Raw genomic sequence first — 14,954 nt, 5'->3', positions numbered from 1 at the left:
TTTCATCCCCAAAGTGACTGAGGTAGAGACATGACAAAGCTAAATTTCAGGGCTACCTGACTTCCCATTAGTACCAATGCCACAGCAGCTAATCACTCTGTGACCATGAAGTCTAAGTTAGGGTTAAGATAAACTTGGAGAAGTTATCTTCTAGTGCAATGGAATTACATAGCAAACACCAGTCCTCAAATATGCCATGACTCAAATCTCAGATGGCAAGCTGTCTAACATTTAACCCTACTGAATGACTTGGGAAATAGTATATACTGAAAGGAGGGGAAAATCCTGAAGCCACTTAATCAGTATGCTGAGCCAATCAGTATCATTAGCCAATCATCATCAGCGTGATGAGCCAATGATGATAGCAATGACGGTGGACTGGTAGGCTTCAGAATGTGTTTTCCATATTTGAATGAAAATAAAACCCTTTGAGCATCTTAGTAAAGCTAAGTTGTACCAAAACAATCTGTTTTCAGATTGAGAATGTCAGAGTTGGATCTCACGCTCTCCTTTTTCTTTATTTCATTCTTTTCTCTGGAAATGACAGGCAAATCCATGCTAGGCGTCAGGAACAGTCCCACTGACTACATCATTGAAATGCACAAAGACATGGCTTTGGCTTAACAGCATATATTAATGAAAAACAAATTTATCAAAACAAAATTCTACAGCTATACTATGAATCTAGACCAACAGCATCTTTCAAACCACGCATACACCAAAAGCTAGATAAACTATAAATAGCATTTCTACCTTTTTCATTTTGCAAACCTTGCAACAAGTTCTCACAGTTATCACTCCATTGGTGGTGTGCCAGCATCAAACTGGGATAACAGCAGGGAACTGGGCCTGTTGGTTTCTTTCTAGTAAAAGGCATGGAAGTCAAAAAAACAAAAAGCACCTTTTAAAGCAAGGTAATGTAACAAAATCCCTTTGTGAATGTACTAGAATCAGCATATGGCAATTTAGCCCAACCCAGAACACATTGTTATTCATTAGACAACGTCCAGAGTCTCTGGAGAGAATATCAAACATTATCTTGGAGGCTATACTACAATAGCAAATGCTGAATATTCTGAGAAAAAAATTCAAGGAGTGAATGTTAAATATGAAATAGGTGTGAATTTTTTTACAATTTTTTCATCTTTAGAAACGAGGAAAACTGAAGGCTAAAAATCACTTAGCTTAGCCAACTGATTATATCTATTTTAACCTGCTATGGTTGCTTGGGAGCTGTTTTGCTAATCCCTGCTTTGTCGTTAGGCTATATATTAGCAGGATGGAAATGGCATCACTGCACCATAATTCAGCAATGTGAATACAGAACAAGGAGAGTGCAGAGCACAGCAGCAGTACAACAGCAGATAATAAGACTCTGTTACTCAAGCAGAATGTGTTATGTAAAGACAATTGCAGTGTAGAAGCAATAGCTCTAATCAGGTTAATTAGGCTGTATTCATGTTTCATTTATGGTGCAAGTGCCCTGTAAATTCAAATAGTCTACCTCATCTTACTGCACTCCTTATACAGACATCATGCTCTCTGTAACACTCAACACCATATATTTTCTTCCTTTTAAAAAAAAAAAAATCCCAAGATATTTCCCACTGCTTTTTAAGAATTCCTTTTCTTCATTGTTTATGGCTAAAAAAAGAAGGAAAAAAACAGAAACAATACAGGTTGTATATAAAGCCCATGCCCACGTTAAAGTTCCTTCCTCTGTAACCAAATTAGGCACTTGGAAGTTGTTTGTGGAGGGCCTGTTTAATTGTGTTTTATTTATTTTTCATGTATTTTCTTCTTACTAACATGATATGATGAATGTTTAAGAAAAATCATATTGGCTTTAAAAAGTGTGGCTCTCACCTTTCCTCCTTTTATCCATTTCCTTAAAGTGATAGATTGCCTGTTTATTCCCTCAGAGCTAACTGGAAGGACATGTCTGCTTTCGAGAAAGGATTAGAGCCCAGTGCTGTGACCCTCGAACTCTAGCTGTGTCTCCTCTCCACTTACTGAATTTATCAAGTTGTCCCTTTAAAGTAATAATGGGTACAACAATTCTGTGATCACTTCCTCCTCACCCCCAAGAAAACAAGCCTGGGTAGAGAGGAGCTATTAAAAAGAGAGAGGACATGCTGCAGATGAAGAGAACACAACAGCCTGCACAATCTGAATTATTTTAGCTAACTGTCTAGCTATCAGGTGTCTGTCTACATGCTGATTGTGAGTTTAGACTCAACATTCCCCATTAAAAAAAAAGAAATGCAGTATTTTCACTACCCAGTTAGAATAAATCTATTTATGTTACACCTTAATTATAAAGCTTTTTATTAAACCTGAAAAATGTTATAGCTCCATTTTAATGTGTATGTGTCCCTTAGGCAATATGCTGTTAATAACAATGCTTTAATTGATAGTCGTGCTTACATAGTTCTGCATATAATATATACATATTTTCTTATACCTTCTGTCCTGCAGAAGTGTGGCTAGTTGGGCATGCTAGCACAATAATACTGCAGAGGTCAAGCTGTGGCACTGATGAGCAGTGCCTTAAAAGCAGGGTGACTGAAGCAGGAGAGTTTTACATGTTACAACTTACAGTATTACACCGCCGCTGTGCATTTACTTCCATTCTGGCTGAAAAAAAAAAAAAAAAGTGGCTGTTTGTAAGGCATTTCTAACTACATTTGGCAGTGCATACGTGCCAGACAAGGTACGCTGCTGAATTTCACAGGGTCCACAAACATGGTGCATCTTGTCATATCTCACACAAGTTAGCACCCTAGAAGAAAACATCAGGGAAAATCCATGTGCACTTAATTTTTCACCTTCTGAACCCACACTGAACCAACAACCCAATTATTAATCTCTTGTAACGGTTCATATGTCTATCATATATTTTTTAATATTTTATGAGACACACATTTCATTTCAAGGAAGGTCTGACTACTCATCCAATTCCCTATCTTTCCCTTTGTGAAAGCAAGCTGCAATATTAAAATTCTCAAGATTTCTGGAGGTATCAGTAGCGAAGGTGCCCAAACGAGACAGCCCTCGTTTGACGTCTGGCTTTCCCCTGTTTGTCGGGCCAGCACGGCTGTGGGGAGCAGCGGCGGAGCGGAGGGGCCACGCGGCTGCATCCCTGACTCCAGCTCAGGTGCACTGGCACAATAATAAACCTCATTATTCCTCCGTCGGGTGGCATCACTCCAGGTAGATGAAGTAATCGTGTAAAGGGACCGTTTGACGGAGCCTGTGGTAAATATATTCTCAGGCCCAGTGGTGGAGGCCTCAGAACCCGTGCTCAGGTTTCATCCTTCTCCTCCCTGATGAGTAGCAACAGCCGAGAAAACCTTGTTCTCCTCCTGGAGGACAGCGTCTAGCTGCCTGACTATGTGCATTACTTGCAAGTATGTTGTACCTTTCACAGCCTCAAGGAAATACCAGATATACATTCCTGAGCTCTCCTTCCTGCCCCCTCGGTAACCCTTGAACCCAGGTGGTTTTTTTACGTGATATTTAATTTACCATTTGACCAGAAGACAAGCTTAAATTCAAAGTAAATGTTAAACACTTGCAAAAAATATGTATAACTGAGGTTAGGGAGCAAAGTCCCTCCTGACTTCGTTTTCCTAAGGATTGGTCGAAATGTTAGTACTACAAGTGGGAAATTCTGGATATATTTTCCCAAGAGTGGCAGCAGCCAAAGCTCCATGAGAACCCACTGACGCTCCCAACTCACTGAGGTCCTTCTTGAAATGTAAGTTGGTTTTTATTAGGTTCCTCTCATAAACAAATAAATTAATTTCCCTCCTGTTTTCATAGTATAAACTTTGACCATTAGCCAGAAGCTAATGTGAAGGTCATGCTGACAAGATTTGTCTTCCCAGGTGTGAGTAACAAGATATGCTAGCAAAGACGGCCAGGGTAGATACCATGGAAAGACATTTTCTCATTGCATGTCTACGACCTCTAAGGTATCTCAATCCTAAATCCATGAAATCAGTCTACAAATTCTCCTCTAAAAGTAGAGTTTCAACGTAACAGAGCAAGGTGTGTCTCCAAAGCTGTGACCCTTAGCAAGAGCAAATTATCAGGAGATTGAAGACATGATTGGAGAAAAGCTAAATAATTTCAGTTATGATTGAAGAACTATTTTTATTTAATTTTAAATTTTAGTTATTGTTTTACTGTATAACTACAATGGGGAGAAACAGGGAAAAAATAACAAGCAAGATATTTTGAAAATGAAATCTGTATTTCACATAGAAAGTGAGTTAGTTGAAATCATGAGGTGATTTGAAATTGTCAGCACTCATGACCTCAGAAATGTTTATTTTTTGATTGATCAATACACATTCTAAAATACACTTATTTGTCAAACTAACATGCCAAAAGAAACATGTGATAGCACATGCCTTTATAAAAGAGAACCCAGCCTGTTTACCTTTACTTTATCCCCATCATGAGGGGCTTGATGTTAGCCCTGGTTTTAAACCTGGTGGGTAAGTAACTTATCTGCTATGATGAATTTAAAATAATAGATTCAGGAAAAGGTTTCAAAATCTAAATATAGTTCACTTACAAACATGAACTTTAACATTTTATAGAAACAATTATTTTATGACAATTTTTTTGTTGTTTAGGAAAAAAAGGCTTTTGGCTATGTGCTGAACTAGAAATAAAGTTAATTAGAAAGAGTTATGCCATATGTACAAGATGAGATATAGCCTTTCATACTAAAATACATTAACATTTTGGGGGTTTTTTTTGCTTTGTCATTTCATTACTCTTTTTTTTCCCCTCTCTTTCAGGGAGCCAGCCTCTTAATTACCGTAAGTAATTTTCCTATCAGCTAATATAATTATAATGAGTGAAATTCAAAATAGAATCTGAAAAGTATATCAATGTTTAATATAATTGTACAACAGCTAATTTTGTTCAGGTGCAATACAAAAATGAACAAATTCATCTTTTTTGTTCCATGCATTCTAATACAGGTACTTTAATATGTTCTGTACAGTCTCTATAATGTTTTATGGGAACCATTTCTTTGCAGAACCTGATTTCAGTGAAAACAAGGTTTATACATTTAATTATGAAAGCATGCTTCTCAGTGGACTTCCAGAGAAAGGACTTGCAAGAGCTGGAATAAGAATAAAAAGTAAAGTGGAAATTAGTGGTATTGGGCCAAAACTTTGTCTTATTAGGGTAAGAAAATTTACACAATTTCAAAGGTAAAATTCTCTTCATACTTGACTTCCTTTTTAAGCTTTTGGGAAGTAATTAAGTTTCATCATGTATTGTGCTTACTCAGGGAGAATGTAACTAACACTATCATTTTTTATGCAGTGCCCTAAATTCTATTTGCACTTTGCCAGGTAATTCTCAGCTCAAGCCAACCTTGGACTTGAAGGATTTCTTCTGCTTTGTGATCAGGGAGACAATGGAATGTAATTTGAAATGCACAATAATTTATTACTGGATCAATCCAATTGTTCCAAACTGTACAACCTAGGATTATTTAATCAACTGATTTCGTAACCAGCATACGAAAAGCAATAAAACATGCTACTGTAGCTGGATGTGATTCAATATTTAGCATAATTAATGTCATCTGGTGGCTCCTTTTTCTGCAGGGTCCCAAATGACATTCTTTGTCATCCTCAATTGTATATTTTTACTGCATGCTGAGTAATTACTAAGAGTTTTGATTATGTGAAAAACACTTTTGCCTTTAACAGAAGCCTATACGTGCTTCTAATGAGTGTATTGAAACGCACCCCTCGATTGCTTGACACAAACTCCACTTAGTCTTCTGTATATGTGGAAGAAAAATGACCTTTTTAAAAGCTTTTATTTGGCAAATTGAAAACTGCAGATTAAAAAGACTGGTGACTTTCTGATAAATGCTTGTAAAGGCTGTAGCCTTCCAGCCTGGATTAGCCTTCTGTTACTAGGTATTTTTGTAAATTCAAATTATAATAGATCTAGACAGGAAACACTGCTTTTCCATGACCTTTGAAAATGGCTGGATTTTTTTGCAAAAAAAACCCAAGGAAATAAGAGCTGCACGTCTGCACTGGTGAGTAGATGGCTTCCCTGGCAGAAAGGAGGCAGAAGCAGTCTTGTCCTCACCCCACATCCTCCCCCATTCCTGCTGAAATCATTCTTGGTGTTTCAGGATGAGTCTTCCCCAAAAACTGACTCCTGTTCCCTAAAACCTTCCAACACCATTTCACCTGCCCTAGTGCATTTGGGGAAAAGTTTCCGTTTCAAAAATAAATACAGAAATAATTTCAGGCAAGAAAAGAAAAGGAAAAAAACCATGAGATTTTGGGGCAAGTTCTAAGCTAAAGGTAACGATACATTTATTCCCTTCTGCTCTGGGAAAAGTTTATTTTCCTGCTGTTATATTTAAATTAGAGAGTTTGGAGGGATGGTTCAGGGAATTAATCTTTCATCTGTAGCCTACTAGTTCGCATTCAGCCCCAGTAAAAAGCTGTGCTCCCTGAGCAGTTTCCAGCTGACAATTTTTTCATCACAAGCCCACAAGTAAGAATTGCCAGCTGTGTTCAAAACCTAGCAGACAGCATAAGTCCTGACTGGGCCCCGAGGGCTGGGGAAAACTACCTCGCCCTGACCCTGCAGAGCAGTCCCAAGCCTGCCTGTATGCAATATGCCAGAAGCATGTCCAAGAGGCAGCATGAGGGATTTGCTCCGTAACAGCCTTCTCCGTAAGCTTCAGTTACTGGGGTTGGCAGTGATCTCCACCAACAATAACAACAATAAATATGAAAGTGCAGTCTCCAGCGATTTGCTGTATAAGGATTTAGTTTGTGTGGCTTTTTGAGGAATTAATCCGCGTCTTGCATCACATTGCCAGCCTGAGGTGTCAGAGAAAAGTCTCTTTAAATTGTCAAAATACATGGAAGGGAAGGGTCCTCTGAGAAACTAAGCTAAACATGCCCCATTCCCCCAGGGTAGAAATCTTTCGAGTTATGCATAGTTTAGCACAACTTTCTACTTGCCTGGATGTGCCCCAGGTTGAGGCTGGAGTGTGAAGTGCATAGCGGGGCTCGGGCCAGTGCCTGAGCCTTCAGTTCCACAGCAAAACGGGTAGGGAAGGACAATCTTTATAACCTGCTCTCCACTGCTCAAAGGAATTATGACCGGCTGGCCCAGCAGCCATGTTATTATTAGTTTCTGACTGCTGTCTGTGCTTTGTGACCCCAGCGAGGGAGGCGACAGAGTTCACAATAGGAGTTAATGATGCTTTATGCAACATTAACTTTCCCCTGCAATTTCCTGCAGATCTTCCATACTACTTTTGGGTAGCAACCTGCTTCATGCAGCTCTTCTCTGGCTCATTTCTTCATACAAGTCAACCTTTGGCAATATAGATTATCTGTGAAACAGAACAGAGTCCAGTGACTGTGGAAGTATCATCACAGTCATTTGCATTACTCTCTTTTTATATATGGAAATCTGTATATCAATACTAGCTATGTTAAATGACAGCTTTTAAGTTTTCCCTTTGAAGAGGCTTTGTGTTATTTAAAAGTGTATTTTTGACATGAGTAAAGCTCTAGCTGCTTTTGTGCATTGAAAAAAGTTAACTGAAAAAAATTGAAAAAGGAATTCTATTCCCCCTTTGTTCTAGATTCACTCAATCGAAGCAGCAGAGTACAATGGTGTCTGGCCTACAAGCTCGTTCTCTCGATCACTCAAACTGACCCAGGTACTAACTGGGCAACTTAGTAATCCCATCAAGTTTGAGTATAGCAATGGCCATGTTGGAAACCTTATGGCTCCTGACTCTGTCTCGGACGATGGTCTGAACATCTACAGAGGGATTCTGAATGTGCTGGAGCTAAGTATAAAGAAGATGCAGCATTCATACAGCTTACAGGAGGTGAGCTTTTTGTTTTGGCCATGGTGGTCGCTTTGTAAATAAATAAACCTTCTCGTCAGATTCTTCTACCACGTTTTCTGAATTCGTCCTTGACATAAACTTCACTAACAAGAAACAGTGAAGCTTTGGAAATCATGACTAAGTTGTTCCTATGGGACAACATTTGATGGAGCTGTAGCTAAACAGGACAACAGAATAACAGAGTTTTAGTCTGCCTGATCAAAGTATTTCAGAAAAGGCATTTGAATATTAGATCCTCAGAAAATGTGGCTTGTGATTCTAGAGAAAGTAAACTCCTGTGAAAGCTGAAGCCTACATAAAATTTGAATACTGTATTAAAACAAACTTAAACATACAGCACAAGATTAAAGATAAAATAACAGTAATTTGACTTTTTTACCAATCATATATACTTTAATCTCCTCTAGCTCCTCTTTTCAGAGGAAAACAGTATATAAGCCATGACATTACTGTAATAGCTTTGACAGTTGCAGTTGATGCTCTGTTGGAATTTCCACTGTTTTTCAGGTTTTAATATTTTAGTCAAGGTAAATCATCTGATATTACTATTCACCGCAGAAATTGCAATGTGTTTAGTTTTTGCGAAACCATATTTACATTGATTAGACTACATTCAATTCAGAGATCAGCAAAACCCTTGAAATTATTATACTTTCATGTTATTTTTATTGAAAATGCAGACTGGAGTAACTTTAATTTTTTAAAAATTTATTTTTATGTAAGTGGAGTTGTTTCTGGGAAAGGAACTACATGATTTAATATTTTCATGCTGCTTGTTGCACATAAAAACCCAGGTGGTGGTGTCGCATATTCTGCAGCACTATTTTCTCATATCTAGTTTTACATCTTCATTCTTTCTAATTCAGTTAGCAATATGTCCTACTCTCGCTGCTGAGCAATATATGTGACTTCACCTTCTAGAATCTTTCCAAGTTTTCTTTGCTTTTCTCAGACAGCAACTGATTAGTGAGCGTTGGCACCCTTGCTTGACAATCTCAGGTCACTCTGTAAGGGAAGATAAGTGTTATTAGTCCCAAAATCTGAGCTGCAGAGAGGTTTAAAGGACTAACCTGGAAAAATCTACATCACATCCTGCAGGGTGTGGGGTAAGGGTATCTGAGCTAGTCGTGAACTGCACAGAGCTGGAAAGTCCAGCTAGGCAGGAGGCTACTTCATCCCACTGAGCCTGGTGGACTGGACATTCCCATTTAAAGTCTAGATGTCTCTACCACACCCTGCAGTCTGCAGAGGAGCCCCACACTTGTATTTGCAGAGTATAAGTCTTTCAGAAAGCTTGGGCAATTCTTATTTCTAGCCCTTACCGAACCACTGTGTCTTCAGGAATACTGTTAAGCTAAAGATGAAGTGGGTATGTCTTGCCTCCTAACCACCACGTGACCATTTTGCTGTTCTGACATAGCCCAGAGCTGCTCTCTGGAGTGGCTCTGCTATCAATAACAATAAAAAAATAATGAAAATAACCCTTCCTCCTAAAATGCAATCAAATATTTTCCTCTCCAAAAATCTCCTCACTGACTGAGGAGATAGATATAAGAGCTCTTATAAATATATATGCTTGAAATATTACTGAAGATCTGAGCTAAAACTGCAAACTCAAGAAAACCCACAATCAAAACTCTGCTATCCTGAAATTCTTTTTAATTCTTGCCGTTCGTATCGTGACAGATCATCTGATATTGCAAGGCCTGTTCCATAGGCATTTATAAGCTGTCTATAAAAGCAAATTTTAAGGGCAGAATGTCATCTCCAACCTTAAAATACTTTGCTGTTGAGATTTTATTCCGACTGATGAAATTATTTTGGCACTTTTTATTAATATTCCTCAAACAGTATTTCATAATCGACAGCTCTGACTGGAAATTGTAACTCACCCTTTCTAAGGCTCCAAATCTTCTCTCAGTGAAACTCTTGAGAATTTTAGTTCTCTCAGTGAAACTCTGATTTGGCTTACTGGAAACCTGTACATGTAAAAAAGAGATGAAAGTAATGATCATCCCAATTTTGCTTCTGGATAGTACCATGAATAAAAAGGTATTCATTTCTATCAGGAATGTTGAAAATACAGAATTAAACAGGAAAGTCCACGTGGGGAATTGATGAAGCTTTGCGTAAGAGTGAACTTCTCTGATCACATTCTCATTTTTGCCAGGCTGGGATTGGAGGTATTTGTAACACAACATATGCAATTCAGGAAAACAAGAGAGCAAACCTAGTCTATGTGACCAAATCCAAGGACCTGAACAGTTGTGAAGAGAAAGTTCAAATGGTCACAGGTTCAGCATACACTTATCCGTGCCAGACCTGCCAGCAGGTAAATTAGAGCGGTATTGCATATACGTATTTTATATTCTTATGCAGAGAGCCATTTGGCATCAGTGTTATCTCTTGCTTTGTAACACTTAAAATGAGAGAAGAGTCAGACCTGCTGTATCTAGTTATCAACATTTTCTTTCTGTATGAAAATCGGATCCGCAGAGCAGCAGAGGTCTATGCTGCAGACTGTCACGTGCTGCAGAGGCACTTCAACTAGCTCAAACTAGCTGGCTTGGAAACCATTAATTATCAGCATGAGTTAATTCACCTACTCTGTCGAGTAAAAAAGATAGTCACGATATCCAGTTTCTGCTATTCAAGATAGCTACTGCTGCATCTTGTTATAATCCTGTCTTTGAAATAAGAAATCGTGTGGCTTATACTGCTGCTCTCCTCACAAAATGTGTCTCCTTCTCAAGGGAATAACCAATTACTTATATTTGGGAAAGGAAAAAACAGCTAACACTTCTTAGCAGTAAAAGTAACGGAGCCAGGCAGCATGCCTGACCTCTCCCATGGAAGTGTGCATGCAGAATTCACATAAACCGCTCAGATGGCCAATGAGCAAAACAGCCCTGGAAAATAAGTGGGTTGAAGTGGGTGATGTAATAGCTTCTAGTCACAGAATTTAGAAGTTTAATGACTTTCTAGTTTCTTTGTTTCTTTGCTTTTTTATATTATAAAGAGAAACAAGAATTCCCGGGCAACTGCTACTTACAATTACAAAATTAAATATACACGTAATGAAGCTGTAATTACACAAGCTGATGTTGAGGAAATCCACCAGTTTGCACCCTTCAACGAGATAACAGGAGGAAATGCTATAGTAGAAGCAAGGTACTGTACATATGCCTTTAATTCAGCAACTAACTCAGCATCTCAGTAATCTGGTCAAACTCCATAACTGAAATAAATCCTTTACTTCCACTGCCTATTGTTTGCCAGTATGTAATTACATAAAATCCCAAACAGTTCATAAAAACAACCTTCACTGTTAGTTGTAAATCTGAAACATGCACATCACTATCCAAATTTTGTTAGCTAAACTTGGCAGGGTTTGACTATTTTATTTCTCAGGGATATTTGATTTATGTCATAAAAGCCAAAACAAATGTAATTCCATCTGAAAAATTGTGAACTAATATATTTGCAGTAAAATACTTTGAAAGACAGTTACTCACTGAAGGAGAGTTCCCTGGAAAATAATAACGCAGTAAGAGACCCTGGAGACTAGTTCACAAGAAACCTAGATAGGACTTTCAATTCCGATATAGTTCCTAAGTACAGTGGGCTGCTTGCAAATCTCCCATCAAAACTGTTTCTTGATAGGAAATTGGGTTTTATTGCAAAAAGATTGGGCACAAGGCATGTAAAATGTATTTGCTTTTCCACAGCAAATTTTGCATATTTCTTAAACAAGTTTGGGGCAAAATGAGAATATGGTTGTCTAAGAAATTATACCCCTGCTCATTTTTAGCTCAAGCCCCCAAACTTTCAGTGTTTGAAAATTTTTTCATCTGCATCAAAATCATCTATTGAAAAAATTTTTAGTTACCTGCTTTAGTGATGGAGTCTGTAGACAGGAGTGCCCTGCTGAAGGGGAGGCTTTTTGTGTAAAGGTCACTGTACAGAAGATATACCTTGATCCCACTTTTCAGCTGCTGTAATCTTGCATTGCTCCATTAGGTTCTGCAAGAATCTATTGGTATAATATACAGTTTTGGAAACTGCAACATCAGAAAGTTCGTGTCAATAAATCACTGATTAACTTCATTAATATGATGAAGATGTTCATTTTAGCTAACCAAAAAAAAAGAACAGTAAAGGTGAAAGTGGCTTTACTATCTCATGCAATCAAGGTGAAGATAGATACAACTATAATGCTTTCATCAAATTATAGGTTGTTGTGAGTGAGCATTAGTCTGGAGCCAATGGAGTCTTGCTGATTTAAACTCTCCTTCTGCAAGCCTGCATAGACTGTCTTCCTTACTGTTCTTCCTCAGGTATTGAACCCCCAGAAAGGGTAGTGCCTTTACTTTTCCCATTTTCTCTGGATCCTTTGCATTGCCCAGCAGAAGGGGCCAAATATAAGACAGCTGGGAAGATGCAGATATGTCACCCAAGTATTCAGAAGTTATTTCTACAATGCACTTTATGTGTTTAAAAAAAAAAAAAAAAAAAAAGGAAAGAAAATCTAACATCAAGGACTTAAAATATTTGGAGCTGAATTTTCAGACCTGTTCAGCATAAGCCTCTTCCAGCACCTTTCAAAGCCAAGAGAGGTTTTACTATTGTTTCACCATTTTAATCCTATCTTTAGTATTAATTTGCTCTTCTCGTCAGTGTATAACATTTTCCTATGTATTCTAGGCAGATATATCTCTTCCCAAAACGATGAAGATGAAGACATAATAGATTCATCATGTTCTGGAAGGGGGAGTTAAATCTGTCCAAGTGTACCTGACATTATACTTTCTGACCTAAATGCCCATTCAGTAACTTGTATAAAATTTCAAGAGAGAAAAAATCTCTGCTGATTCTGTAGCGATTTCTATTCAAATTCCAGTGGCTTGTCTGCAAAGCAGTTATACACTATTTTCTGCAGCAGTTCTCTGCAATCCATATGGAAGGAGTGGATAGAAATGATACAGAAGATCATCATAGAGATTCCAAAATAAACACGCCAATTTTCTACAGAGATTTTGAGATACTGTGTAGTACAGCAATATTGCTTTTGGAATGTTTTTAGTTGTTCAGTACAAATACCTAACTTTATTATAGTCTCCTAAATGACCGATTTTAAATATAATTGGTGGGATAGGATACATCCCTTTAGCTGAAAATGTAGCAAAGATAGCAAATGCTTACAAAGACAGTCTCTCATTGGAATTATTCTTAATAAGAAAGGATGAAGGTTTGGTGCTCCTTGAAAAATTTCTAAAAACTTGAGTACTTTTCCAAAGACTAATCCTGAATTTATCTATCTGGCCCTTTTTGGGGGGAAATCCAATTTGAAACTTCATGAGAACCTTTTATCTTCTGCAGTCCCCAGGACATTCAGCTTGCCAGGCAAAATGGTGAAGGAATTGTAATAGTGCAGGTAAAAAGACTGCAGGATTTCATATTGTCTCTAACAATTTTTGATTCTTTTTGAAGCTTCCAGGAGGCACAGACACGTAAGAGCTTTTATGAACTTCTTAAAAGCTTTAAATTAAGTGATAATTTCTGAAAAAATTTCCCATCAGTTATTTGTCTATAATCCTTAACTTACTCCTTAAGACAAAACACACATTTCCTGCAATCTTCTTCAGGCCACAGCTTCTCACGTCCCAGTTCTTCCTTAAATTCTCAAGCCATGTTATTCCCAAAGGAAGGCAAAGGCTGGCTCTGATCTGAGCCGTGCTGTGTAAGTGCACACCTTCTCAGAGCACAGTTCTGAACATCATGTCCAAATGTATCTGTTTGTCAATGTCTTTGCCCCTCAATAACAAAACCCTTTTGAAACAATTGTAGTTGCACTGCAATGCAGGGAGGCAGAATTACTGTTTTGTTTTTAGTTTGTACCCTGCATCTTGTGATGTTATCTCCCTGGGTTTCTCCATTTCAGGCAGAAACTTGCTTTGACTGACGTGGAGAAGCACATGGCAGAGGTCCCACCAAAAGAATTCCAGAATCGTGGGTCACTTCAGTACCAGTTTGGCAGTGAATTGCTTCAGCTTCCTGTCCACTTATTCAGAATAAAAAATGTGGAAAGCCAGGTAAAGTTCAGCCACTGGACAGACTCTTTGTTGGATGTTGGAATCTGTGCATGTGGGAAACAATGCACGTGAGCTTCCTGCATTTTAATCTTCCTGCAGATAGAGGAAAGCCTGCAAGACCTAGTAGAGACCACATCTGAACAGCTTCCCAGCGATGCACCAGCAAAAACCCTCAAGCTTATGCACCTCTTCCGTGCAGCGAATGAGGAGAATTACGAGTCAGTGTGGAAGCAGTTCTCCAGTCGGCCAGCATACAGGTACGAGCAATATAAGTGGTGATTCTTCTGCTGATAAACTCTATTGGAGACCATCTGGAATGACTATGTTCAAATGCAGATCTGGAAAGTGGTCCTTGTCTTTCCCATGACAGGCGCTACATTTTGGATATAATTCCTGCAGTTGCCAGTCACCGTGCACTCAGGTTCTTGAGGCATAAAATGGAAAAGCAAGAACTCACCAACTGGGAAGCATCTCAAACAGTGTTTGTGGCTCTGCACTCAAGCACACCAACTCGGGACGTGATGGAGGAAGCAACAGTAGGATTCCCTAAACATTCTCAAATCACTTCTTACTGATTTTAGCATCTGTTGTATTTAATTCCTTTGACAAGATGGCAAAGGCCTTGAAAATATAAAGGTTTTATATACTCTAGTGATGTTGAAAGGGGTTTAATTCCTGACTGTCTTAATGGGAGGAGAATCCAAATCAAAAGGGCAAAAATGAATCCAGAATGAAACAGGAAAGCAAAAGTAGAATACCCCTCAGGGACAGAGGTTATTCCTGCAAACACTGGTTTCTAGTCTCCCTTTGTCCAAATGTACTTTATAGTTACATCAGATTAGATGTCTGAGTATCTACAAAGACTAGGGAGTAAGAAATGCATATTTGCTATATCCATGTAGTTGTCCTGATTGACCTAGCAGGAT

At 38.4% G+C, this 14,954-nt stretch overlaps 1 protein-coding gene across 1 annotated transcript in view; it reads left to right on the top strand.

Moving 5' to 3' along the window:
* Positions 1-4,465: 4,465 nt before the first annotated feature.
* LOC104841109 (vitellogenin-1-like) overlaps positions 4,466-14,954 on the top strand; it is a 43,416-nt gene continuing 32,927 nt past the window's right edge. Inside the window, exons 1-9 of the mRNA XM_010582558.1 lie at positions 4,466-4,505; positions 4,815-4,835; positions 5,060-5,211; positions 7,664-7,915; positions 10,107-10,268; positions 10,956-11,107; positions 13,878-14,028; positions 14,128-14,285; positions 14,399-14,564. Coding sequence (XP_010580860.1) covers positions 4,466-4,505; positions 4,815-4,835; positions 5,060-5,211; positions 7,664-7,915; positions 10,107-10,268; positions 10,956-11,107; positions 13,878-14,028; positions 14,128-14,285; positions 14,399-14,564 — 1,254 coding nt within the window. The remainder of the gene's footprint in view (positions 4,506-4,814; positions 4,836-5,059; positions 5,212-7,663; positions 7,916-10,106; positions 10,269-10,955; positions 11,108-13,877; positions 14,029-14,127; positions 14,286-14,398; positions 14,565-14,954) is intronic.

Source organism: Haliaeetus leucocephalus, unplaced genomic scaffold, assembly GCF_000737465.1.
Source record: "Haliaeetus leucocephalus isolate CR32 unplaced genomic scaffold, Haliaeetus_leucocephalus-4.0 Scaffold848, whole genome shotgun sequence".
NCBI classification, from domain to species: domain Eukaryota; kingdom Metazoa; phylum Chordata; class Aves; order Accipitriformes; family Accipitridae; genus Haliaeetus; species Haliaeetus leucocephalus.
Note: the sequence above shows the minus strand (reverse complement) of the source record. Positions and strands in the feature narration are given on the sequence as shown.